This window comes from Sceloporus undulatus, chromosome 11, assembly GCF_019175285.1.
Source record: "Sceloporus undulatus isolate JIND9_A2432 ecotype Alabama chromosome 11, SceUnd_v1.1, whole genome shotgun sequence".
NCBI classification, from domain to species: Eukaryota; Metazoa; Chordata; class Lepidosauria; order Squamata; family Phrynosomatidae; genus Sceloporus; species Sceloporus undulatus.
The window spans coordinates 2,808,159-2,827,491 of NC_056532.1; the positions used below are offsets into that span (position 1 = coordinate 2,808,159).

The following is a 19,333-nucleotide window of genomic DNA, read 5'->3' on the forward strand; positions in this document are numbered from 1 at the left end:
GATCCTTAGTACAAAGATATATGATTGGATACCAAATTCACGATCCTCCAAGCCAATGTTTGTCCGATTTCTATGTAAGGATGTGAAGCTTGATAGGAAGAGAATCAAATCGACTGAAAGATCAGGTAAAATCCTGAGAGTCGGCGCGGCATTGTGGTTCGAGTCTTGGACTATGACTATGGAGAGAAGGGTTCGAATCCTAGCTCGCCCATGAAAACCCCATTGGGCGAGTCACACTCGCTCAGCCATAGACAACGGCAAGGGCAAACCCACAAGTAACTTGCCAAGAAAACCCCACGATAGCCACAAGTCAAAAATGACTTGAAGGCCACCAACGCAGATACAAAACCCTGGTTGTCTGACAAGCAATCCCTGTTGTTGCTCTTCTGGGGCAACCATGAAAGGTACAGGAGCTTTGCACATCATAGATGTGGCTGGTTTCGGTTCCGCTTCGTTCCACGCAAGGTCCGCCGAGACAGTGCTTCATATTTAGTGGTGAAATATTACCCGGTGGCGGGTAAAACAGCTTCCGCCAGAGAGATTCAGGCCCAAAAAGCCCCGAAAAGGCCCCAGAAGTGCATGAGAAATGTGACCAGGGAGCGTTATGTAATCTCCATTGCAACATAAGCAATAGATTCGGCATCCTCTTTTTCTTTCCTATCTCACTCCCTTCTGTTTTTCTCCCTCTCCTTTGCTTCTGAAGATTCAGGATTTTGATTTGAGCCAGGTCGCCTCGTCTCACATCATCGCGAGAAAGGTTCGCCTTACCATAAGTCTGAAATGGTTTTAAGGCACAGAGCAGCAACAACAAGAAGTAACGATGTGCCAAATCCAGCTTATAAAATGGAATAAATCATGGTTTTTTAAAGAAACCAAACGACATTTCCGCGACGGTAAGCTCTAAAACAGGAGGTGTAAAACCCTAGAGAGACTTCTTAACCAAGGGAAACCTAGATGTTTTCCCTTTATTAAAAGGGCCACTTGCATCGGAGTCCCATAATCGCTTCGCCAGACTAATGGAACATGCCGCGTTTGACACATGGAGAGAGATTGAACGAGAGACAGAAAGAGAGAAAGGAGCAAACAAAGAATTCATAACAATCCCCAGCAGAGAGACATTAGCTGCCATAACACTTTCTCAATCAATAGCATCCTATTTCCCCCAGTGGTCTCCTCTCCCACCCGATGATAATAATAATAATAATAATAATAATATGTGTGTGTGTGTGTGTGTGTGTGTGTGTGTGTGTGTGTGTGTATATATATATATATATATATATATGTTTGCTGCTCATCGTCTTCCTTCAAGCGTAAAACAATAACCTGATTTGCAGCTTTTGGAATTGCATGAGATGGAAGGGATGCTGTCTCAGCAAGAGCCATTCTGGGACTATGGGCCTCTTGCAGATCCACCTGGGAGAGCAGATGCAAGATATTTTACTTCTCGGGTCCTGATCCATGCCTGCCTTGCTTCTGGCTTGCATACTCTCCAACTGTCCTGAAGTGGTGGCAAATGTCCCTATTGACCCTCTTGTCATCCCACTTTTTTTCTCCAGCTGCTTTTAAAATGTCCCAGTTTCTCTCTCCTCCTCCCACTTTCCCCTCTTTTATTGCATTTGCTGCAAACTGAGTAGTAAGTGCAAACGCCGTTTAGACTCAGTTCAGCAGAGCGGAGAAGAGAGGAGAGGAGGAGGCAGAGCTCATGCCCACTGGCTGAACTTGGGCACATCACACTCTCTCAACCTCAGAGGATGGGAATGGCAAACCCCCTCGGAACAAGCTTCGCCAAGGCTCGCTTTAGGGTCGCCGTAAGTCAGAAACGACTTGAATTCACACAACAACAGCAACAAAATGACTTTTGCACTTCTAACTCAGAAGTAAAGTAAGGGCAAAGTGGAAAAGTGAGTAGACTAGAGAGAGAAATCGGGACGTTTTAAAAGCAGCTGGAAAAGTGGGTCAGTGGAATACGATTCTGGAGAGCAGGGTTCGAGCTCCCACTCGGCCATGGATGACTTTGGGCAAGTCACACACTCTCAGCCTCAGGGGAAGGCAACCGCAAGCCTCCTCTGAACAAATCTTGCCCAGAAAAGCCCAGGACAGCTTCGGCTTAGGGTCGCCATCATTTGGCAATGATTTGAAGGCACCCGCCATCCACGAAGAGGATGAATTGGGACTGTTAATCCTGCCAAATGGTTTTGGTGCCCAGTTTATGACCTGCAGCATGGCCTATGGTCTCTGATTTGGTCTATGGGGGGAGATTCAGGGCCTTGGCATCCTCCGAGAATCTCCTTGCTACATGCTGCTCCAAGGCCTGCCTGGTTTTGCTGAAGCCGCCATCTCTTTGTCGTTTTCTTCGAGTGTCAGGCGCACATTTGTGGGAAACCCGTTTCCACATGACGCGGTTCATTTACCCATAACCGCCTTCACAAGAACAGATTTTGGAAGGGGAGTCGAGTCAATATTGCCCTGTTTTCTCGAACCCGCCAGGCCCATCTCCCAGGAAACCCTGTCAACAAGGAGAAGCAGAGGAATGCTTTTCCAGATGGCCGCCACAGCTTTCAGTTCCTGCCCACCATCCAACATTGTCAAACCCAGATGGGGAAGACATCCACAGGCAGGGAAGTGCCAAGGGGCGCCTTCCAAGACGGTAGCAACGCGCAATACACTGTTGTAGTGTGTAGGCCCCACTTCCTTGGCCAAACACCATCTGCGGGAAGGAAATCCTTCCAGACACATATTTCTCTCCCCCGCCGTTGCCAGAGAAGACGGTCAGAGCTGCCAGCGCATGGGAGCAGGGAACGGATCTGCTTCTCATTCCCACACCAGCAACGAAAGAGATTTATAAATGCTGGAAAATCGCCCTCTGCACATGTGCGCACGCATGCATACATTTGATTTTGATATTGGTATAGATGGATATAGATATGTGTGTGTACGTGTTGTGTGCATTCGAGTCATTTCCATCCTATGGAGACCCTATCACCAGGTCTGAGCAAACCCTGCCAAGAAAACCCCATGATAGGTTAGCCTTAGGGTCGCCATAAGTCGGAAACAGATTGAAGGTCCACAGAGGAGGTGTTTATGGTGTTGATGGCCATGTTTCTTTCCCTCTTCCCTTCCCTTCCATCCATGGCTGAGTACAGATTTTACACTTCAGTCTTTTCCACACCTGTCTATCTGTATATTTATATTGGTCGGACGTGGGGACCCTCTGGGAATATTAGCATCTCAGAGAAGGAACCGGCTCCTTCCCTTCTTCTCTGACTTGCAGATTTGGGTTGATAAGGTCAGCAGCAAAGTAGTCCAAGGAGGGGTTTAACACCCCAATGTTTCTAGATAATATTTTCATAGAATCACAGAGTTGGAAGAGACTCCAAGGGCCATCCAGTCCAACCCCATTCTGCCTTGCAGCAACTCAGTCAAAGCATCCTTGAATTGTGTACAGTGGGTTCTTTGTATCCGCAGAGGTTTGCTTCCAGGAGCCCTGTGGGTACCAAAATCCATGGATGCTCAAATCTCAAAGGTTGGCTGTGTGTCCATCCATTATATATTATGGATACCAAAATGGCTGTGTGTGGGTTCATCTCTGCATGTGTGTACATGCACCAGTTTGCTCTAAGGCAGGGTTTCCAAATTCGGCGATTGCTCGGTCGTAATTAGTATTGACAAACATCGTGGCGGGGAGAGGAGCGGAGGGATTTTTCACTCATCCCCTTTTCTGTCGTCTACAGTTTGCTATTTCACCCGTTCTGGGAACTGGAAACCTTCCAGTAAAGAGAAAATAACAGCCCTCCGTTTCATACCCAAGATTGCTTAACCCATATTCTCCAACATTTCACAGATGTGTGTGGCCAAGCAACGTCAGATTGTGGTCAAGACAGGAAAAGTTATCACTAAGGAAAGAAAGACAAATTAGGAGATCTTGCAGCAGTATGCTTTTGCCTGAGCCTGTTGGGAAAGGCATGATTCTACCCAATCCTCTCCTTCCCTTCCTATTGAGTTGAATGGAAGCTCTCTATACGTTGAAATCCACTTGCAGCAATTGAAGCGGGCTGATGATAGAGGGGGAAAGTGGGTAGGAAAAGAGAAAAGCCTGGACATTTTAAAAGCACCTGGAAGAATAGGACTGCAGAGGATTTATGGAGATTTTGGAGGGTATCTTAACACACGGCAAAACTTTTACATAGTGAGCAGTATTCCATGCAAAAATGGAATGGGATTTTCATGTTATGGTCATGGGAGAATTAGCCTTCACCCACTAAATGTATCGGGAGGAGCAAGGCTGCATCTGCACTGCAGAAATAATCCGGGTTGACACCGCTTTAAACTACCATGGTTCAATGCTATGGGATTCTGGGCATTTGTTGTGGGTTCAAAGCGAAGTAGTGGGAGACAAGGGTGCAAATTTTTCAGTTTTGGCATTTGGTTGTTACAATACCCAGAGAATCTGCGTATGATACTTACGGTGCATATGCAACTATAAGTCAACCTCATGTATAAGTCAAGGGCAGGTTTTGGGGCCAAAGTTATGGATTTGGACATCACCCGTGGATAAGCTGAAGGCAAAACTTAGGGCTCCCTTTGCTTCACAATATGTACATTTGCTTCCATCTTCCTTTGAGGTTGTTACGGTGCTAAGGCCTACCCTTGACTCTGCTCTGCACCCATTTTCTGGCTAGAAGCACATGTGTATATATGTGTCTTCAGGTTGTCTGTTGACTTATGGCTGTCCCATGGATTTTATAGGATTTTGCCAGTTCCTTCCTCTGAAATATTGCTTACAGCACTTGCAGGCTCTAATGTTCCTTATCCCGACTCTTTTGGGACTCCTCTACATTGGCCAGAATACTCTGATCTGCCGCCTAAGTATTCTGGCACCAAATGCACCCCTTGCCCACTGCAGTGATAATGGGCATCTGTCTTTCCCCATGTAGTCCCAACCAGCAAAAATGTAAGTCTTTTTAATGCAGGACAAGGTGTGGAAACCCTGAATTGGGCATTGCATAAACAGTGCAAATCCACTTTTAGGTTTTGGGACTGTATAGTGTAAACAGCGACTGTGTAGTGTAAAAAGAGAACCAGCGTGGCATAGAGGTTTGAGCATTGGACTAGGAGTCTGGAGATCAAGGCTCAAATCCCTGCTCAGCCATGGAAACCGTTGGGTGCCCTTGGGCAAGTCACACTCTCTCAGCCTCAAAGGAAGGCAATGGGAAACCCTCTCTGCCAAGAAAACCCTGTGATAGGTTCACCTTAGGACCTAGAAACCACAAGGCCTGGGACAATGTGGCAACTACACACAGCTTTGTGTAAGGTGGGTGTCCTGAAAGGTTATTTTAGCAGGAAGCACAAGCCTGGAGAGTGAATGAGCGAAAGCATGTCTTTCATTCATCCAAAACAACTTTAAAATATACTTCTCCACATCACCACTCTGCTTCCTTCGCCACAGACGGTGTGCGCTGTGACGAAAATAGCCTCACAACTGGCTGCATAAGATGTCCCCCCCCCCCGCCGCTTGCATGCTCGGTTCACTTTTTTGTAATGGGTTCCCATAGCCACAAATGGATGCATGCGCCAAGCCCAGGGAAGCGAGGCGATCGATGGCGCAGTTCAAATATAGCTGAATGAAACCAGCGCAGCACTTAGAGAGCGGGAGAGGAAGGCAAAGTCACTTCCAGGGCCGGGGCAGAGCGGGAAAGGCACTTACCTTGTGCATAAACAGAAGGGATGATGGTGCCAAGGGCAGGGCTGGGGCAAACCCTCCTGCCCTGGACGGGTTTATTTTGGGTGCAGAAGGGTGCGCAGAGGAAAGAAAGTCAGCCAGGCATGGTGGGTTAAAAGGTTTCGAGGTAGAGACTGGAACTGGGTGAGATGCTGGTGGTGTTAGGAAAGGGTTATTTGAAGAGTCGGTTGCAGTTTCCATCTGCCCCAGACAATGGGGATGGTCAAATGCTTTCATAGCCGGCATCCATAGGTTTTTGTGGGTTTTTGGAGCTATGTGGCCATGTTCTAGAAGACTTTGTTCCTGACGTTTCACCAGCATCTGTGGCTGGCATCTTCAGAGAATGCTGGCATAGAAGTGAGTGATATACATTCTCTGAAGATGCAGGCAAAACGTCAGGGATAAACTCTTCTAGAACATGGCCACAGAGCCCCCTTGTATGCAGGGAATATCACCCATAAAGCAGGATTAGACTCAGAGGAAAGAGGTGTGAGCATGGGAGGAAGGAATAATAACAATCTGAGATATGCGGATGGCACCATACTTTGTTGTTGTTGTTGCTAACCGCCTTGGAATTGATCTCAACCCATGGCGACTCTGTGGATGCGACATCGCCAAGACTCCCTGTCCTCCACTGCCTTTACCCAATTCCTGCAAATTCATACCCATGGCCTCTTATCTAGAGTCGGTCCATCTATCTAGCATGCAGCCTTCCTCTCTTTCTACTTCTCTCCACCTTTCCTAGCATTGTTTTTTCCCCCCAATGAGTCTTTCCTTCTCATGATGCGTCCAAAGTATGGCAGCCTCAGTTTTGTCATCTTGCCTTCCAGGGAACACTTTGGCTTGATCGGCTCCAGGACCCATTTGTTTGTCTTTCTGGCTGTCCAAGGTATCCTCCATGCTCTTCAGCCCCATGTCTCCAATGAATTGATTTTCCTTCCTATCTGCTTTCTTCACTGTCCAGCTCTTGCACTTGTACATGGCAATGGGGAACACCATGTACAGTTATATCTTTTGTGCTCGGCTGAATATCTTTACTCCTTAGGATCTTTTCTTCCATGGCTGCCCTCCCCATTCTTAGTCTGAAGTCTCCGTTCGGATCACTTTTCTGAGCCGTCTCTTGCTATGAGAGCTGGTGACGCTCCAGCTTTCTTTCAGGTCAGGAGCAGGAGGTTTTGTTTCTGACAGCTGGACGCTTCATACCAGGACATGCGTCCGTCTAAAAGGGGGGCTAAAATTAGCACCAAAGCCACCTCCTTTGAATAGTAGTGACTTCAGTTGGCCCTGTCCTGATAATCCAAAAGAGAGGCCTCTGTGAAAGCAGCTGGTTCCCCTTGCTGTCTTTATGGCTTCATATTTGCTTGGCGCAAGCTCAGGATTATTTCTCGGTGCCCGCTTATAACTCCAGCCAACTTTGCAATTCTGACTTCTCCAAATAGTTTAGGGGATGCAGCGTGCCGGACTTCCCCATCTCTGTGTTTGCCAGTGTTGTTTTGGGTTCATTGGTTTGTCGTTGTTGAGTGTCTTCAAGTCATTTCTGAGTACTTATGGGTTTCCTAAGATGACCCTATCATGGGGGTTTCTTGACAAGATTTGTTCAGTGGGGTCTTGCCTTCACCTTCTTCTGAGGCCGAGAGAGTGTGACTTGTGGGTTTTCATGGCTGAGTGGGCATTCGAACCCTGGTCTCCGGAGTTGTAGTCCAACGCTCAAAGCCACTGCACCAATGGCTCTCTCATGTCTAGCATCCTCTCCTTATTAGTTTCCTCTTCCATTTAATGACTTGTGCATGCGTATATCGCATTCACACTGAGAGACAGCATGGTGTAGTCATTTGAGCATTGGACTAGTATACTGGGAGACCAGGGTTTGAATCCTACCTTGGCCATGGAAACCCACTCAGGCAAGTCACACACTCTCAGCCTCAGAGGAGGGCAATGGCAAACCCTCTCTGAAGAAAGTTGCCAAGAAAGGGCCATGAGAGGCGATTACCTTAGGGTTGGCCATAAGCGAAAAAGGCCTTGGAGATATACAACAACCACAACAACAACAGCATCACACTATGCATGTGGGCTGAATTGTTCACTATGGTGCAACAAATGTATTCTGCTGATAGTGGCGGAGGCAGAGCTGTGCATGCTCCGCATTGCGGTTGCACATTGTGGTTTCACTTAGTGCAATGGCACTGCGTGTGCCATGCAGTGTTGCTGTTCTGCATGGGGGTTGTGTAGTGCTGGGTAGCGGATATTTAGCTGGCAGGTTGGATCGCAGTCATTGCGGAGGAAAACAGATGCCATTTGTGATAGCCGACTATAAGCAGAGCTCGCTGGTTGCAAAGTTAAGCGGAAAGAGGAAATGGGATGAGGAGATGCGTCTTCATGCTGAGAGGAAGGCTCTCCTTGGCAAGTAAAGAGGCACATTCTTCTCTGATGTCTTTTGAGTTTCCGTTCCAGGGGAGGAGAGCAGTTGCCAACACTGGCATTGGAGCAGTTTTGCTGCTGCTGTGTGTTTTCAAGTCGTTCCCGACTTATGGCGACCCTAAGGCGAAGCTGTCATGGGACTTTCTTGGCAAGGTTTGTTCAGAGGAGGTGTGCCATTGCCTTCCCCAGAGGCCGAGAGAGCGTGACTTGGCTAAAGTCACCTAGTGGGTTTCATGGCCGAGCAGGGAATCGAACCCTGGTCTCCAGAGTCATCTTCCAATGCGCAAACCACTACGCCACACTAGTACAGTTGCAAACATAACCAACGCTTCCATAGGCATGGGTTCTCTGAACGCAGTCAGCCTTTTCTTTGCATATCTAAGGCATATAAGGAAGGCAAAATAAATCAATACAAGTGCTGCCCTGTGGATGTCAGTTGTCTTGGGGCTAATGGTCCAAAACACTCCTCTTTTTGGAGGCTAGTGTGTTCCTTTGGTTCATCAGGACAGGTCAGAAGAAGAACCCAAGGCCTCTCTGGACCAGCCTTCTCTTCCCCAATGAATGAATGAACAATGAACAACTCCCAGTATCCATCTAACTTGCCTAGCCTAAATCCGTGCTTCTTGGGTCCCCTATTTGCTGGACTCCCCTCAGCCTTCAGCCATTATTGCAACTGAAAAGTGTTTTGCTTTGGTGGAAAAGGAAAAAACAACAATACAACGTACATGTTGCTTTAGCAATTTAATCACTGTAGGAGCAGGAGAGAAAAAGAATTGTGCTTTCCAACCAGCATGTTGATCATAACATTAAATCACATTTACTCAAACTCTGGATTCTCTGAATTTTTTAAAGGCAGGTCCTGCAGGTGTTTTGGACTTCAACTCCCAGAAGCCCTAGCCAGATGAGCCAATGAGCAGGAATTCTGGGAACTGAAGTCCAAAACACCTGGAGGACCAACGTTTCAGAAACGCTGTCTTAAACCATGGCTTGGCAATGCTGATAAAAACCTGCATTTGGATTAATGGTCAGTTTCTAACATTCAAAAACCGTAACTGTGGGTTATACCCCAACTGGACAAACTGATCAATCAACAATATTTGGTCTCCTAGATTCACCTATGGATGCAGTTATAGCCTCTTAAAAAGTTACATTTCCACAGCTAGGACTTGTAAGTTAATGCCTGGGACGTCACATTTGAGATCGCTCTGGGGGTCAAACATTTGCCCAAGACAAGACAAGGCCTGTTCTTTAGATTTGTTATTTGCTTGAAGCTGGAGGTCTGCAGTAGACATTTTGGGGAAACAGAAGAGATGAGAAGCCTAGGAATAGGGCAGCACTAGATCAACTCCCAACCCTCCAAAAAAGCGATGGGGTTTGGTGATGTCGGTGTATGTCTAGGGGCAGCCGACTTGTAAGTACTCTGGATGGTGTTGGACTGCAAATCCTATCAGACCTCGTGGCCAAGGAATAATGGGAATTGCAACCCAACCAGATGCAAGGTGGGGCACAAGTTGGTAACCCAGTTTCCGCCATCGGCTTCACTGCCACAAGTTGCCGTTGTCGTCGTTCCTATGAAACTGGTGGAAGTGGTCAGCGTACCTGAAAGGAGCAGATAAAAAGGGCTGGATCAGCAAAGGCAGGTGTCCAAGCATCGATGCTTGTAGCATTTTGGAGTGACCAGGTGCCACAATGGGAAGGCGAACTCTGCAATGCAGGCTCAAGGTTGAGCTGAAAGGCTCATTTTTGATACCTACTTCTTGGCACAGTAGGCCGCACAGTCCCTGCCGACGCTCTCGCTCCAAGCGGTTTTGTAGAGGACCTGGAAAAAATAAAGATAGGCCATTCATTACCTGTTGTGGGAAGCGGGAAGAAGGAGTGACTTACCTTGACATGGGATGTGTATGGCGAGGAGAGATATATGGAGAAAGAGGATGCGCTCACGCAAAATGGCTTCCAGGGAACATATTTTGTGGTGGCAGGTGCACTAGCACAAGCTGTTGCATTAACCAGAAATAGAAAGCTGACCATGGTGTTTGAATCTGGGCTTTTGGTTTGTCAGTCATAAATAGTCCCATGCTGTCTGTCTGTATTGCTTAGTGATCTCTGTCTATCCACTCATCTATCCGTCTGTTTATCCGTCCATTCATTCATCCATTCATTCATCTATCCATCCGCCCGCTGATCTGTCCATCCATCCATCCGTCTTCTCATCTGTGCATCCATCTGTCCATCCATCCGTCCGTCTGCTCATCTGTCCATCCATCCATCCATCCATCCATCCATCCATCCATCCATCCATCCGTCAGCTCATCCGTCCGTCTGTCCGTCCGTCCGCTCATCTGTCCATCCATCCGTCTGCTCATCTGTCCATCCATCCATCCATCAGCTCATCCATCTGTCAGCTCATCCATCCACCCACCCATCCATCCACATGTCTGTCTGTCTGTGCATTCATTCATCAGTCCATTCAACTTGTCTCTCCGCATGTCCCTCATAGAAGAGTCAACCATAATGATGGTTTGGCCCCAGTCTTAGTCATGCTTTGAGTTGAGCCACTGGAATCCATGAAAGATAAGTCAGTAATAGCAGAGAGAAACAGACTCACCAGGAAAACAAGAAGGTGGAGGAAAAGGGTGTAGAAGAAGGCAACCGTTCGGGCCGTTTTGTTGGAGAGGATGAGTCTTCCCTGCAGAGGCAACCGGAAGACACAGAACTCTTAGTCAGGAGTAGTCAAAGCACCTTGAATGCTTTGGCACAAAATCATGTGTTCAACATCATGTATTCTAACTTGTGGGGAGAGACTGTGATGTTTGGGGGAAGCATATGGGTAGGTTTGATGGGGAGAAACCCGGCCCCTCTTCTCAACCACCATCGGAAATATTTCTCTCATCCCCTGCAAGCTTTGCCCAGACGCTTTCCAAAGACATAGTCCAAATGGCGCACTGCCTTGATGACATCCCATCTGGACTGCTATAATGCACTGTACATGGGACCACCTTTGGAAACTATTTGGAAACTGCAGCAGGTCCAAACTTGGGGTTAGACTGCTGACCAAGACTGTTTATAGGGAGCATCTAACTGCCTTGTTGAAACAGCTTATTGGGGGGTTTGCTTTTAATGGTTTTATGTTTTTAGCTTAGCATTTTAAAAGGGTTTTGCATTTTTATTTGCTATATTAATTTTAAAAATGGGTACTGTTTTATTGTTAAGCCTCTGCTGTCAGCCGCCTGGGCACTACTTTGGCAGAAAGGCAGCATGCAAATCAAGTAAGTAAGTAAATTAGATAAAGATATAAGGACTAGAAACTTCTTTTATAAACAAAAACAAAGGTTTCCTCAGGAAAGGGAACCCTGTGTCCTATGCTGAGTTGTGTGCTTTTCCTGTGCCTTTGTACACACAGGCCGGCTCTTAGGATCCTTTTCATTTCTGGTTGGCTTTATTCCCAGAGGTCTACCACCTGACGGTTTTCTTCTCTTTGCATCAGTTGTTGAAAAACAAATCTTACGCTGAGGATCTCGAGAGCCTAACGGTTTGGACAAATGAAATCAGAAGAGAGGGAGTTGACAGATGTGTGTCTGAGTGCCTCCAAGTCTTGATGGACCCCATGGGTTACATGGGGTTTTCTCAGAGGTGGCATTGCCAATTTCTTCCTTGACAGTACCAGGGATTCCTTGCTGGTTGACCATCCAAGTACAAACTAGGGCTGATCATGGTTAGCGTCCAATATCAGACAGGATTTGGGGATGGGATCAAGGAGTGGGGTTGTCAACCAGTTGCACCCCAAGTGACAAGTGAATGGTCCCCTGCTGCCTAGTAATTGGACGTTGGAGGACTTTCACAGTCCCTTCGCCACATTGAGTCCCTACATTGGGAGAAAGTTGGGATATAACAAAATAATGACAATGTTTTGGACTTCAGCTCCCAAAAGCCATTGGTCTGGGATTCTGGGCGCTGAAGTTCAAATCACCTGAAGGACCAGAGTTTGGGAATCACTGTTCTATAGGGTCACAAGTGCTTAACTCGAAATTATGCATTCGCAACCGCCATAAAGGATCCCAGCCTTTAGTTCCCCGCATGACTTACCATGCCAAGGGTGGCCTTATCCCATGGGCTCAGGCTCAGGTATTTCCTCTGACGCTCCTGAAATTGAACAGATCATAAGGCACAGATAAATGCAATGAAAAAGAGATGTTCCTACAAACCCAAAGTGGAATCTGAAAGGCCCCCACTCACTTCTTAACCTGCAGAGACCACCACTGAACAAATGAATTGCACTTTCACCTAGTCAGTCTGGAAATGAGGCAGACTCACTTTGACCTTAGGTTTTTGGGGTGGCTTCTGAGACCAAGTCAGCATTGCTTGGCCTCAGCTATTGCCATCTATAAAATGGGAGAACGGAGGCCTGATCTCCTGGGTTTGTAGGCAGGATGGCCCAAAGAAGACAGTCTCACTCCATCTTCACAGTGACCTGTCTTCACCATACAGGGCCAAATCCCCAATTCGGGTGCAGACTGTCTTCACGCCATGAGTCCAGTTCTGCGCTGAATCCACCCCATCCCTCCCTTAAACCGGATTTCAAAAACTTACCTTTTGTTCCAGACTTTTGGAGCACTCCATAGCGATGCCAGGAGTCTGTCTGCACATGCGTTGCTGCTGTCGCCCAGTGCCACCACTGCTGGCGTGAGTCAGTCCCACTGAGGTCACAAAGCGGTGCCAGCCATGCCACCTTGTTGTGCCCTCCGAGGGAGTAACTTACGCCAGTAGTGGTGACGCCAGATGCACAGAGGGGGTGCCAGAATACTCCAAGAGCATGGCAGGAGTATTCTGGCCAGGGTAGGTGAGCCCCCAGGTATGTATGTACTCTAAAAGAACTTCTTGCTCCCAAAGTGCCAATGAAAAATCCTGATGTGCCACCCAGCCAACCTTCCTTCCCTCACTCTGCCACCAGCAAATGGCTCCAGGCTTTGTACCTTCCGACTGAAAGAAGTGAAGGGGTCCAGGCGTTCTTCGTACTGGGAAGAGTAGCGCAGCTCCGTGTCGTCACTTCCGCCACCCTAGATGAGACACAAACCAGAGCGTCAGGGCATGTTTTGCATAGGAAGAAGGGAAGGGAAGGTACGAGGGGAGGAATGTAAGTCTAGGAAGGTAAGAATAAGTGATGAGAGGGTAAGAGAAAGGTTGTTTGAGTGGAGGGCGTTATGAATGAATGGAGTGGGTAAGATGATATTAGGATGGAAAGGTGAAAGAGGGAAGGAAAATGGATGGAGGAGGAAGTAGGAGGAAGAGGAGTAAAGATGTGTTATGGAAGATTAAGGAAGGGGTTGGAAAGAAAGGATGGCATAGGTTGGTAAGAGGATGAGTGAAGGAGGAGGATGAAGAGTGGGTGAGGAGGTTATTGCAAGTTGGCTTGTTTGGATTTATTTTGATGTTATGTATGTATGTATGTATGTATGTATTAAATCTAATGAGAGTTAAATTTATAAGACATGGGTACTTCTTATGGAGGGGGAACGGAGGGGTGGGTGCTTTTTTATCTCCTGATGTTATTTTATGAATTATGTTAGGTATGACTGTATATATATATATATATATTTGCAATGTGTTTGCTTTTAGGAGCATTATGTTTATGTGGAATTTGGGTGTCTGTTTGTTACGGTTGTTTTTCCTTTTTGTTGGAAATTGATAAAAACTAAAAAGAAAATGTTTTGCATAGGAGATAAACTGGTTTGCTCTTCCCCTTGAACCTTTCCTAGCTGGCCGTGGTAAGACCTGCTATTCCACTTTCAACAACTGGAGCCCGACTTTGCTTTCCCCCCTCTGCCCCGTGTCCTTTAGCTTACTAAGCATGCAATCTCTATTTCAATGAATCAAAGGCAAAAGGATCATTATCCTTTTGGATAATATGGACCCCCATATATGGACCCCCCATATAAAATACCCCAGGGCTCCCATCGTCTTGCTGTAGTTTGATCACTTTTATCATGTGATGTCGTTTCATTATGGTTATCGTGATTTGGGTATTTTAAGTTGTTATGTGGGAGGGAGGGATAATGGACCAATACTTACCCGGCCGGGATAGCTTTGCAGGAACTTGATCTTCTCATAGAGCTTGATGTTGTCGGCGCGCAGGCTGTCCAGTTCGCTCTGCAGGGCTTGCATCGTGTGCTGCATCAGGCGGTTTTCCTGCCAGAAAGCCAAAAACATACTCAGGGGGCTTTTCAACCACTTGTTTTAAATCTACTTTCTTGTTGTTTATGGGAAAAGAACCCAATTTCTTCGCTGGTTTGTTGCTAGCAGAACCGTTTTGTAATTTTACTATTCTTATAGGTTTTTCATTCTTATAGGTTTACCATTCTTATAGGGTTTTAGTTCGGATTTTTTAAGGAGCTGTCGAAGGTGGTGAGGACAGTGCTTTGGGAAACAGCTTTCAAGTTTGATCCAAGACCCAAAGTGGATTCACTGGCCCTCTGACACTGGAACCACCAACCTCTGCTGCTGATATTGGGTTCTCATATGGCATATGTATTATTTCAACACCGCAGCCTTTTACCTTTGGAAGTTGCTCGACTGTTAGTCAGCCTCATGTATAAGTCGAGGGCAGGTTTGGGGGCCCAAATGATGTATTTTGATATGACCCATGGATAGGTCGAGGGTAAAACTTAGGGACATGTAATGAAGGATGTAAAGGACGAAGCAAAGGAAAACGATGCCAAAGGACTTACAGAATCAAGCAGGAATAACTGTTTCTGCTACTAAAGGCTAGATGGATGAGAGAGTAGAAGGCGGTCAGTGCTTCCAGGGCAGATTAAACTCTTACCTTTCACAAGGTAAAATACAGTACTTACATTGACCTGTGGATAAGTCGACTCAGGTTTTTTGGGTCAATTTTTAAACCTAAATTTCTAAACTTATACGTGAGTCTATAGAGTAATGTACTGAAGTGATAGTAATAAATGCATACACTGCAACATCTCAGCTTGGTTTAGTGAGGTTATGGGAGAGGGCCCTTTTGGTGGCTGCTCCCTAACTTTGGAATTCGCTCGCTGCGGATCCTAAGATGGCTCCCTTTTTGTTGTCGCTCTGGGAAGTGAAAACTTTTCTGTTCCCACCGGCTATTTGGGAATTGCTTATGAGAGCTTTTAATGCTGAGCTGTTTAATGGTGAGCTGTTCCTGATTTGATCTGACTTAATGAATCTGTTTTAAAGGATTTAAATTCTTTTTATACATTTTTATTGTTGGACTAGGATTCTGGGTTCCAGAATTTCTAATGAGGTCCGACCAAAGCTGAATAGAGTAGCAAGAAATTCAAGATAGCTTTGGGTCCGCCAACCGTTGGAGTGCAATCCACAACCAGTTTAGCGTGAATACAGGTGGCACTGGGCTGTGTGTGTGTCAGTGGTTTGAGAGTCCCCATGGTTGGTCTAGAACCAAGGAGAACCCCTCTGTTGCAAGGGTACCTTACCGCTTCCAGCTCACGGTTCCGGGTTCGAAAACGTTCCCTCTGGCTGGAGATGATGGCGAGAAGGGAGTCCATCTGGCCCTCTGGGATCTGGCTAGTTGGTGACGGTGGGTAGCCTGGAGAAGAAGACAGCGGTGGAAGATGGAGGGAGGGATGGAGAAAACTAGACTAGGAGCCACTGCAGGAGGTCAGTCCTCAGTGATTTAGTTTCAGCCATTGTTGACCCTTACCAAACATGTGAGACTGAAGCAGAGGTTGGTTGGCTGGGGACCTTTCCTTGGGGGATTTTGGGAGCTGGAGTCCAAAAGAGTACTCTGCCCAACCGTCCTCTGCGCCTTTCCCACATGTTTGGTCAGGGTCAACGACGGCTGAAGCTAGATCGCCAAGGGCTCGAGTATAGTGGCGACCAAAATCTCTATTCCCCCCCCCCCCCATTTTGGCGCCTAGAATTTGGGCCCTTTTGGGGGGGGGAAACCCCTCTTTTTTAAACCCTGGGGCTTCCTGGTGTGCTTTCCCCACCCCTGCAGTTCAAGCTAAAAAATGTTCTGCCATTTTGTGCCTGTCTTCTTGAAGGACCGTTGTTTGCACCAGGCTCCAGTCGGCCGTTCTTAGGGCTCCAGAGGTAAGAAAAGCACCTTCTTGCAGGCAATGCTATTCGTAGCCTGGGCAAACAGAGCAGACCCTCCTCCCCGTGCCGGCGGCGAGATGCTTACCGTAGAAAAGCGCCGTTGCTTCTTTAATGGGTTCGGGAATGTTCTCCAGGTTTTGGATAGCAGCACCCTTTGGGAGGGAAGCAGAAGACGGACATGGATCCATGCCTAGCATGCCCTCCGACACTTCAAAGCCGGGACCTGTGTGGCCAAACCACACCAGAGCGTGGCTAGGCAGCAAGGGTTATTGATGGAGAAGAAAGCACAATGCTACCATTTTAAGCAGGAAAACCCTGGGATCAACTGGGTCTGTCCCTGTCAAACTGGGACAGTTGGACGTGATGCGTGCAGGTTAATGTCAGACTCCCGGTTTAACAGTAGTAACAGCAAAATGTCCTCCCAGCCACTTTCAAACAGCGACAGTTGCTTACCTGTGCCAACCCAGATGTAAATGTGAACTGTTGCATGCCAGGTAATGCCTTGGATGGCTTGGGGTGGGTAGTTGGCAAATGACACATCCCACCATGTCACCATCTTACATCTGGTTCTCCCCATCAAGGTACTATTTTGTACCTGTATTCTTTACCTGGGGCGCCATTTTGTACCTGGTCCTTCCCAGCAAGGAACCGTTTAGCAACCATGACCCAGACCCCTCTTTGGTTCTAGTCTGGCCCCATGAGCCCCATATCTTCCGAAGTCTTCCAGGTTTGAGATAAGCTGGGTTAACTGCTAGACCACAAGTTGAACATGAGCCAAAAAGGCCCATGAGATTCTAGGCTTGTCGCAACTTGCGTGTGTCTAGGTGTGACCCAATGTCTGTCCGCTGGGCCGGAGGGGGGAAATCTCTTCAGGGAACTGACCTCCGCATCCGGACGATGCGTTGCAGAGAGGGACTGGATGGTGCTCAGGTCCTGCTCCAGCTTTGCAATTAGCTCTTTCTGCTCTGCAACGGTGGAGACGGCTTCGGTGAACTGGATTTGTAAGTCAGCGCAGCGGCCTGCGGCGAGAAAGAGAGAAAGGGGCTTATTCGACGGAGTCAGGATGGGAGAATAAATGGATAAATCCTGGCAGGTGGGGAAGAGGATGACACAGTTGTGTGCAACGCAACCTTTAGGATGGTTGTCGGGAGGAAAATTTGATCCCCCTCCAATGTGGGGCTGCAGCTCCCATCAGCCAGCATGATGAGTGGCAAAGGATGCCAAGCGCTGAAGTTACGCTTTTAACTTTTGTATATTTTTATATGATTTTAGATAGATGACTTTAATGGTTTTTGGATTTTATTGAGATTTTAAAAAATGTTTAATCTGCGAATGGCCCTCCTGGGAGAAAGGCAGCATACAAACGGAATGAATGGATATGAATGAATGGATCAGTTGATTAGAATTCTGGGACCAAACAGGAATTAGACCCATATGTCCACGTTATTTATTTGTGCTTCTTGCTTGAATGACACCTTACCTAGTCTTTAAACATATTTGCAAAGAGGGGAGGAAAGTTTGGGTGTATAACTTCTATTATTTGAAAGGGTGTCACATTGAGGAGGAAGCAAGCTTGTTTTCTGCTGCTCCAGGGACTAGAACATGGAACAATGGATGCAAGCTCCAGGAACACAGATTCCACCTCAACATTAGGAGGAACTTCATGGCAGTAAGGGCTGTTCAACAGTGGAACAAACTCCTTCCTCAGAGAGTGGTGAGGGTCTCCTTCCTTGGATGTCTTTAAACAGAGGCTGGATGGGATACTTTGATTGTGATTTCCTGCGTGGCAGAATGGGGTTGGACTGGATGGCCCTTGGGGTCTCTTCCAACTCTATGATTCTAAGTGCCGCAACATCTGAAAGGTTGTGTGTCGCCTATTGCTTCCTATCCTTTAAAAATGGGGTATAAATACTCTATGGGTGAATAAAAAATGCATGGGCATGGCGTGCCAACTGTATCTTAAATAATATTGTAATCATTTTAATTTATAAAGTGTCTTTTGAGTCCCAACTGTAGAGAAAAGACGAGGTACAAACCAAGTCCATCATCATCCCCCAACCATCGCTTTCCTCATCCCCGCCATCATTTCAGGACCGTTTTGATGGACTCACAACTCCCCCTTGGTGCCACTATGCTATACCAAAGCCTGAGGACTTCAGACATATAGATGCAGGAATATGGTCCAAACCCAAGGAGTCTTTTTTCCCCTAACAAACATTAATAATAATAATAATAAAATTTATTTTTACCCCGCCCTTCCAAATAGATCAGGGCGGCTTACAAAAGTGCATCAAGTGCACGCAGATACAATTAAAAACAGTAAACACAGTCACAGAAAACTAAAAACAGGAATAAAAGCCCCGTCGCCCTTCCTCATGGCCACGGAAGAGGAGGGGAGGCCCACAGGATCTTAGTCGGGGAATGCCTGCTTAAATAGGAAGGTCTTAAGATCCTTCCTAAATTGGGCCAGGGTGGTAGATGAGCGGAGCTCAATGGGCAGCGTGTTCCAAAGGGCTGGGGCAGCTATAGAAAAAGCCCTTCTAGACGTAGAAGCGCGCTTAGCCCCAGGCGCCTTCAGCAGTTGCTGCCCAGATGTTCTGAGGGTGCGAGGCGGATTGTACGGGGAGAGGCGGTCCTTTAGGAAACCTGGGCCCAAGCCATTTAGGGCTTTATAGGTGATAACCAACGCCTTATATTGAGCTCGGAAGCGAACGGGCAGCCAATGTAGATCTTTAAGTACAGGTGTTATGTGGCTGGTCCTGGATACGCCAGTGACCAGCCGGGCTGCCATATTCTGTACCATTAAATTGTGAAGTCACAACGGACCAAACATTAAATGCCCAACAGGTTGCATGGCAGCAACCGAGCCACAAGATGGCCCCATTCCATAAGAAATGCCACTAGTCTGGCCTTTTGGGTAAGAGATCTGACAAAGGAACTGATCCCTGCTCTCTTGGCCTCTATGCCTTTTATGGATCCTTTCTTTCAGCAAAATCATACGGTGACAACATTCATAGTGGCTGCTGTTAAAACAAGACTTGAGCATGGTTTTCAGAGTCCAGACCTTATATAACTTTGGGTACATTTTGTGTTGCGTTTTGTATCGGC

The 19,333-nt window shown here is 47.1% G+C and overlaps 1 protein-coding gene across 1 annotated transcript in view; it reads right to left on the reverse strand.

The window, feature by feature from the left end:
* Nucleotides 1–8,863: 8,863 nt before the first annotated feature.
* CUX1 (cut like homeobox 1) overlaps nucleotides 8,864–19,333 on the reverse strand; it is a 254,604-nt gene continuing 244,134 nt past the window's right edge. The window contains exons 15-23 of the mRNA XM_042442697.1: nucleotides 17,108–17,244; nucleotides 16,311–16,377; nucleotides 15,601–15,713; nucleotides 14,204–14,320; nucleotides 13,108–13,191; nucleotides 12,221–12,277; nucleotides 10,743–10,823; nucleotides 9,892–9,956; nucleotides 8,864–9,736 (exon numbers count right to left, since the gene is read on the reverse strand). Coding sequence (XP_042298631.1) covers nucleotides 9,676–9,736; nucleotides 9,892–9,956; nucleotides 10,743–10,823; nucleotides 12,221–12,277; nucleotides 13,108–13,191; nucleotides 14,204–14,320; nucleotides 15,601–15,713; nucleotides 16,311–16,377; nucleotides 17,108–17,244 — 782 coding nt within the window. The 3' untranslated portion in view covers nucleotides 8,864–9,675. The remainder of the gene's footprint in view (nucleotides 9,737–9,891; nucleotides 9,957–10,742; nucleotides 10,824–12,220; nucleotides 12,278–13,107; nucleotides 13,192–14,203; nucleotides 14,321–15,600; nucleotides 15,714–16,310; nucleotides 16,378–17,107; nucleotides 17,245–19,333) is intronic.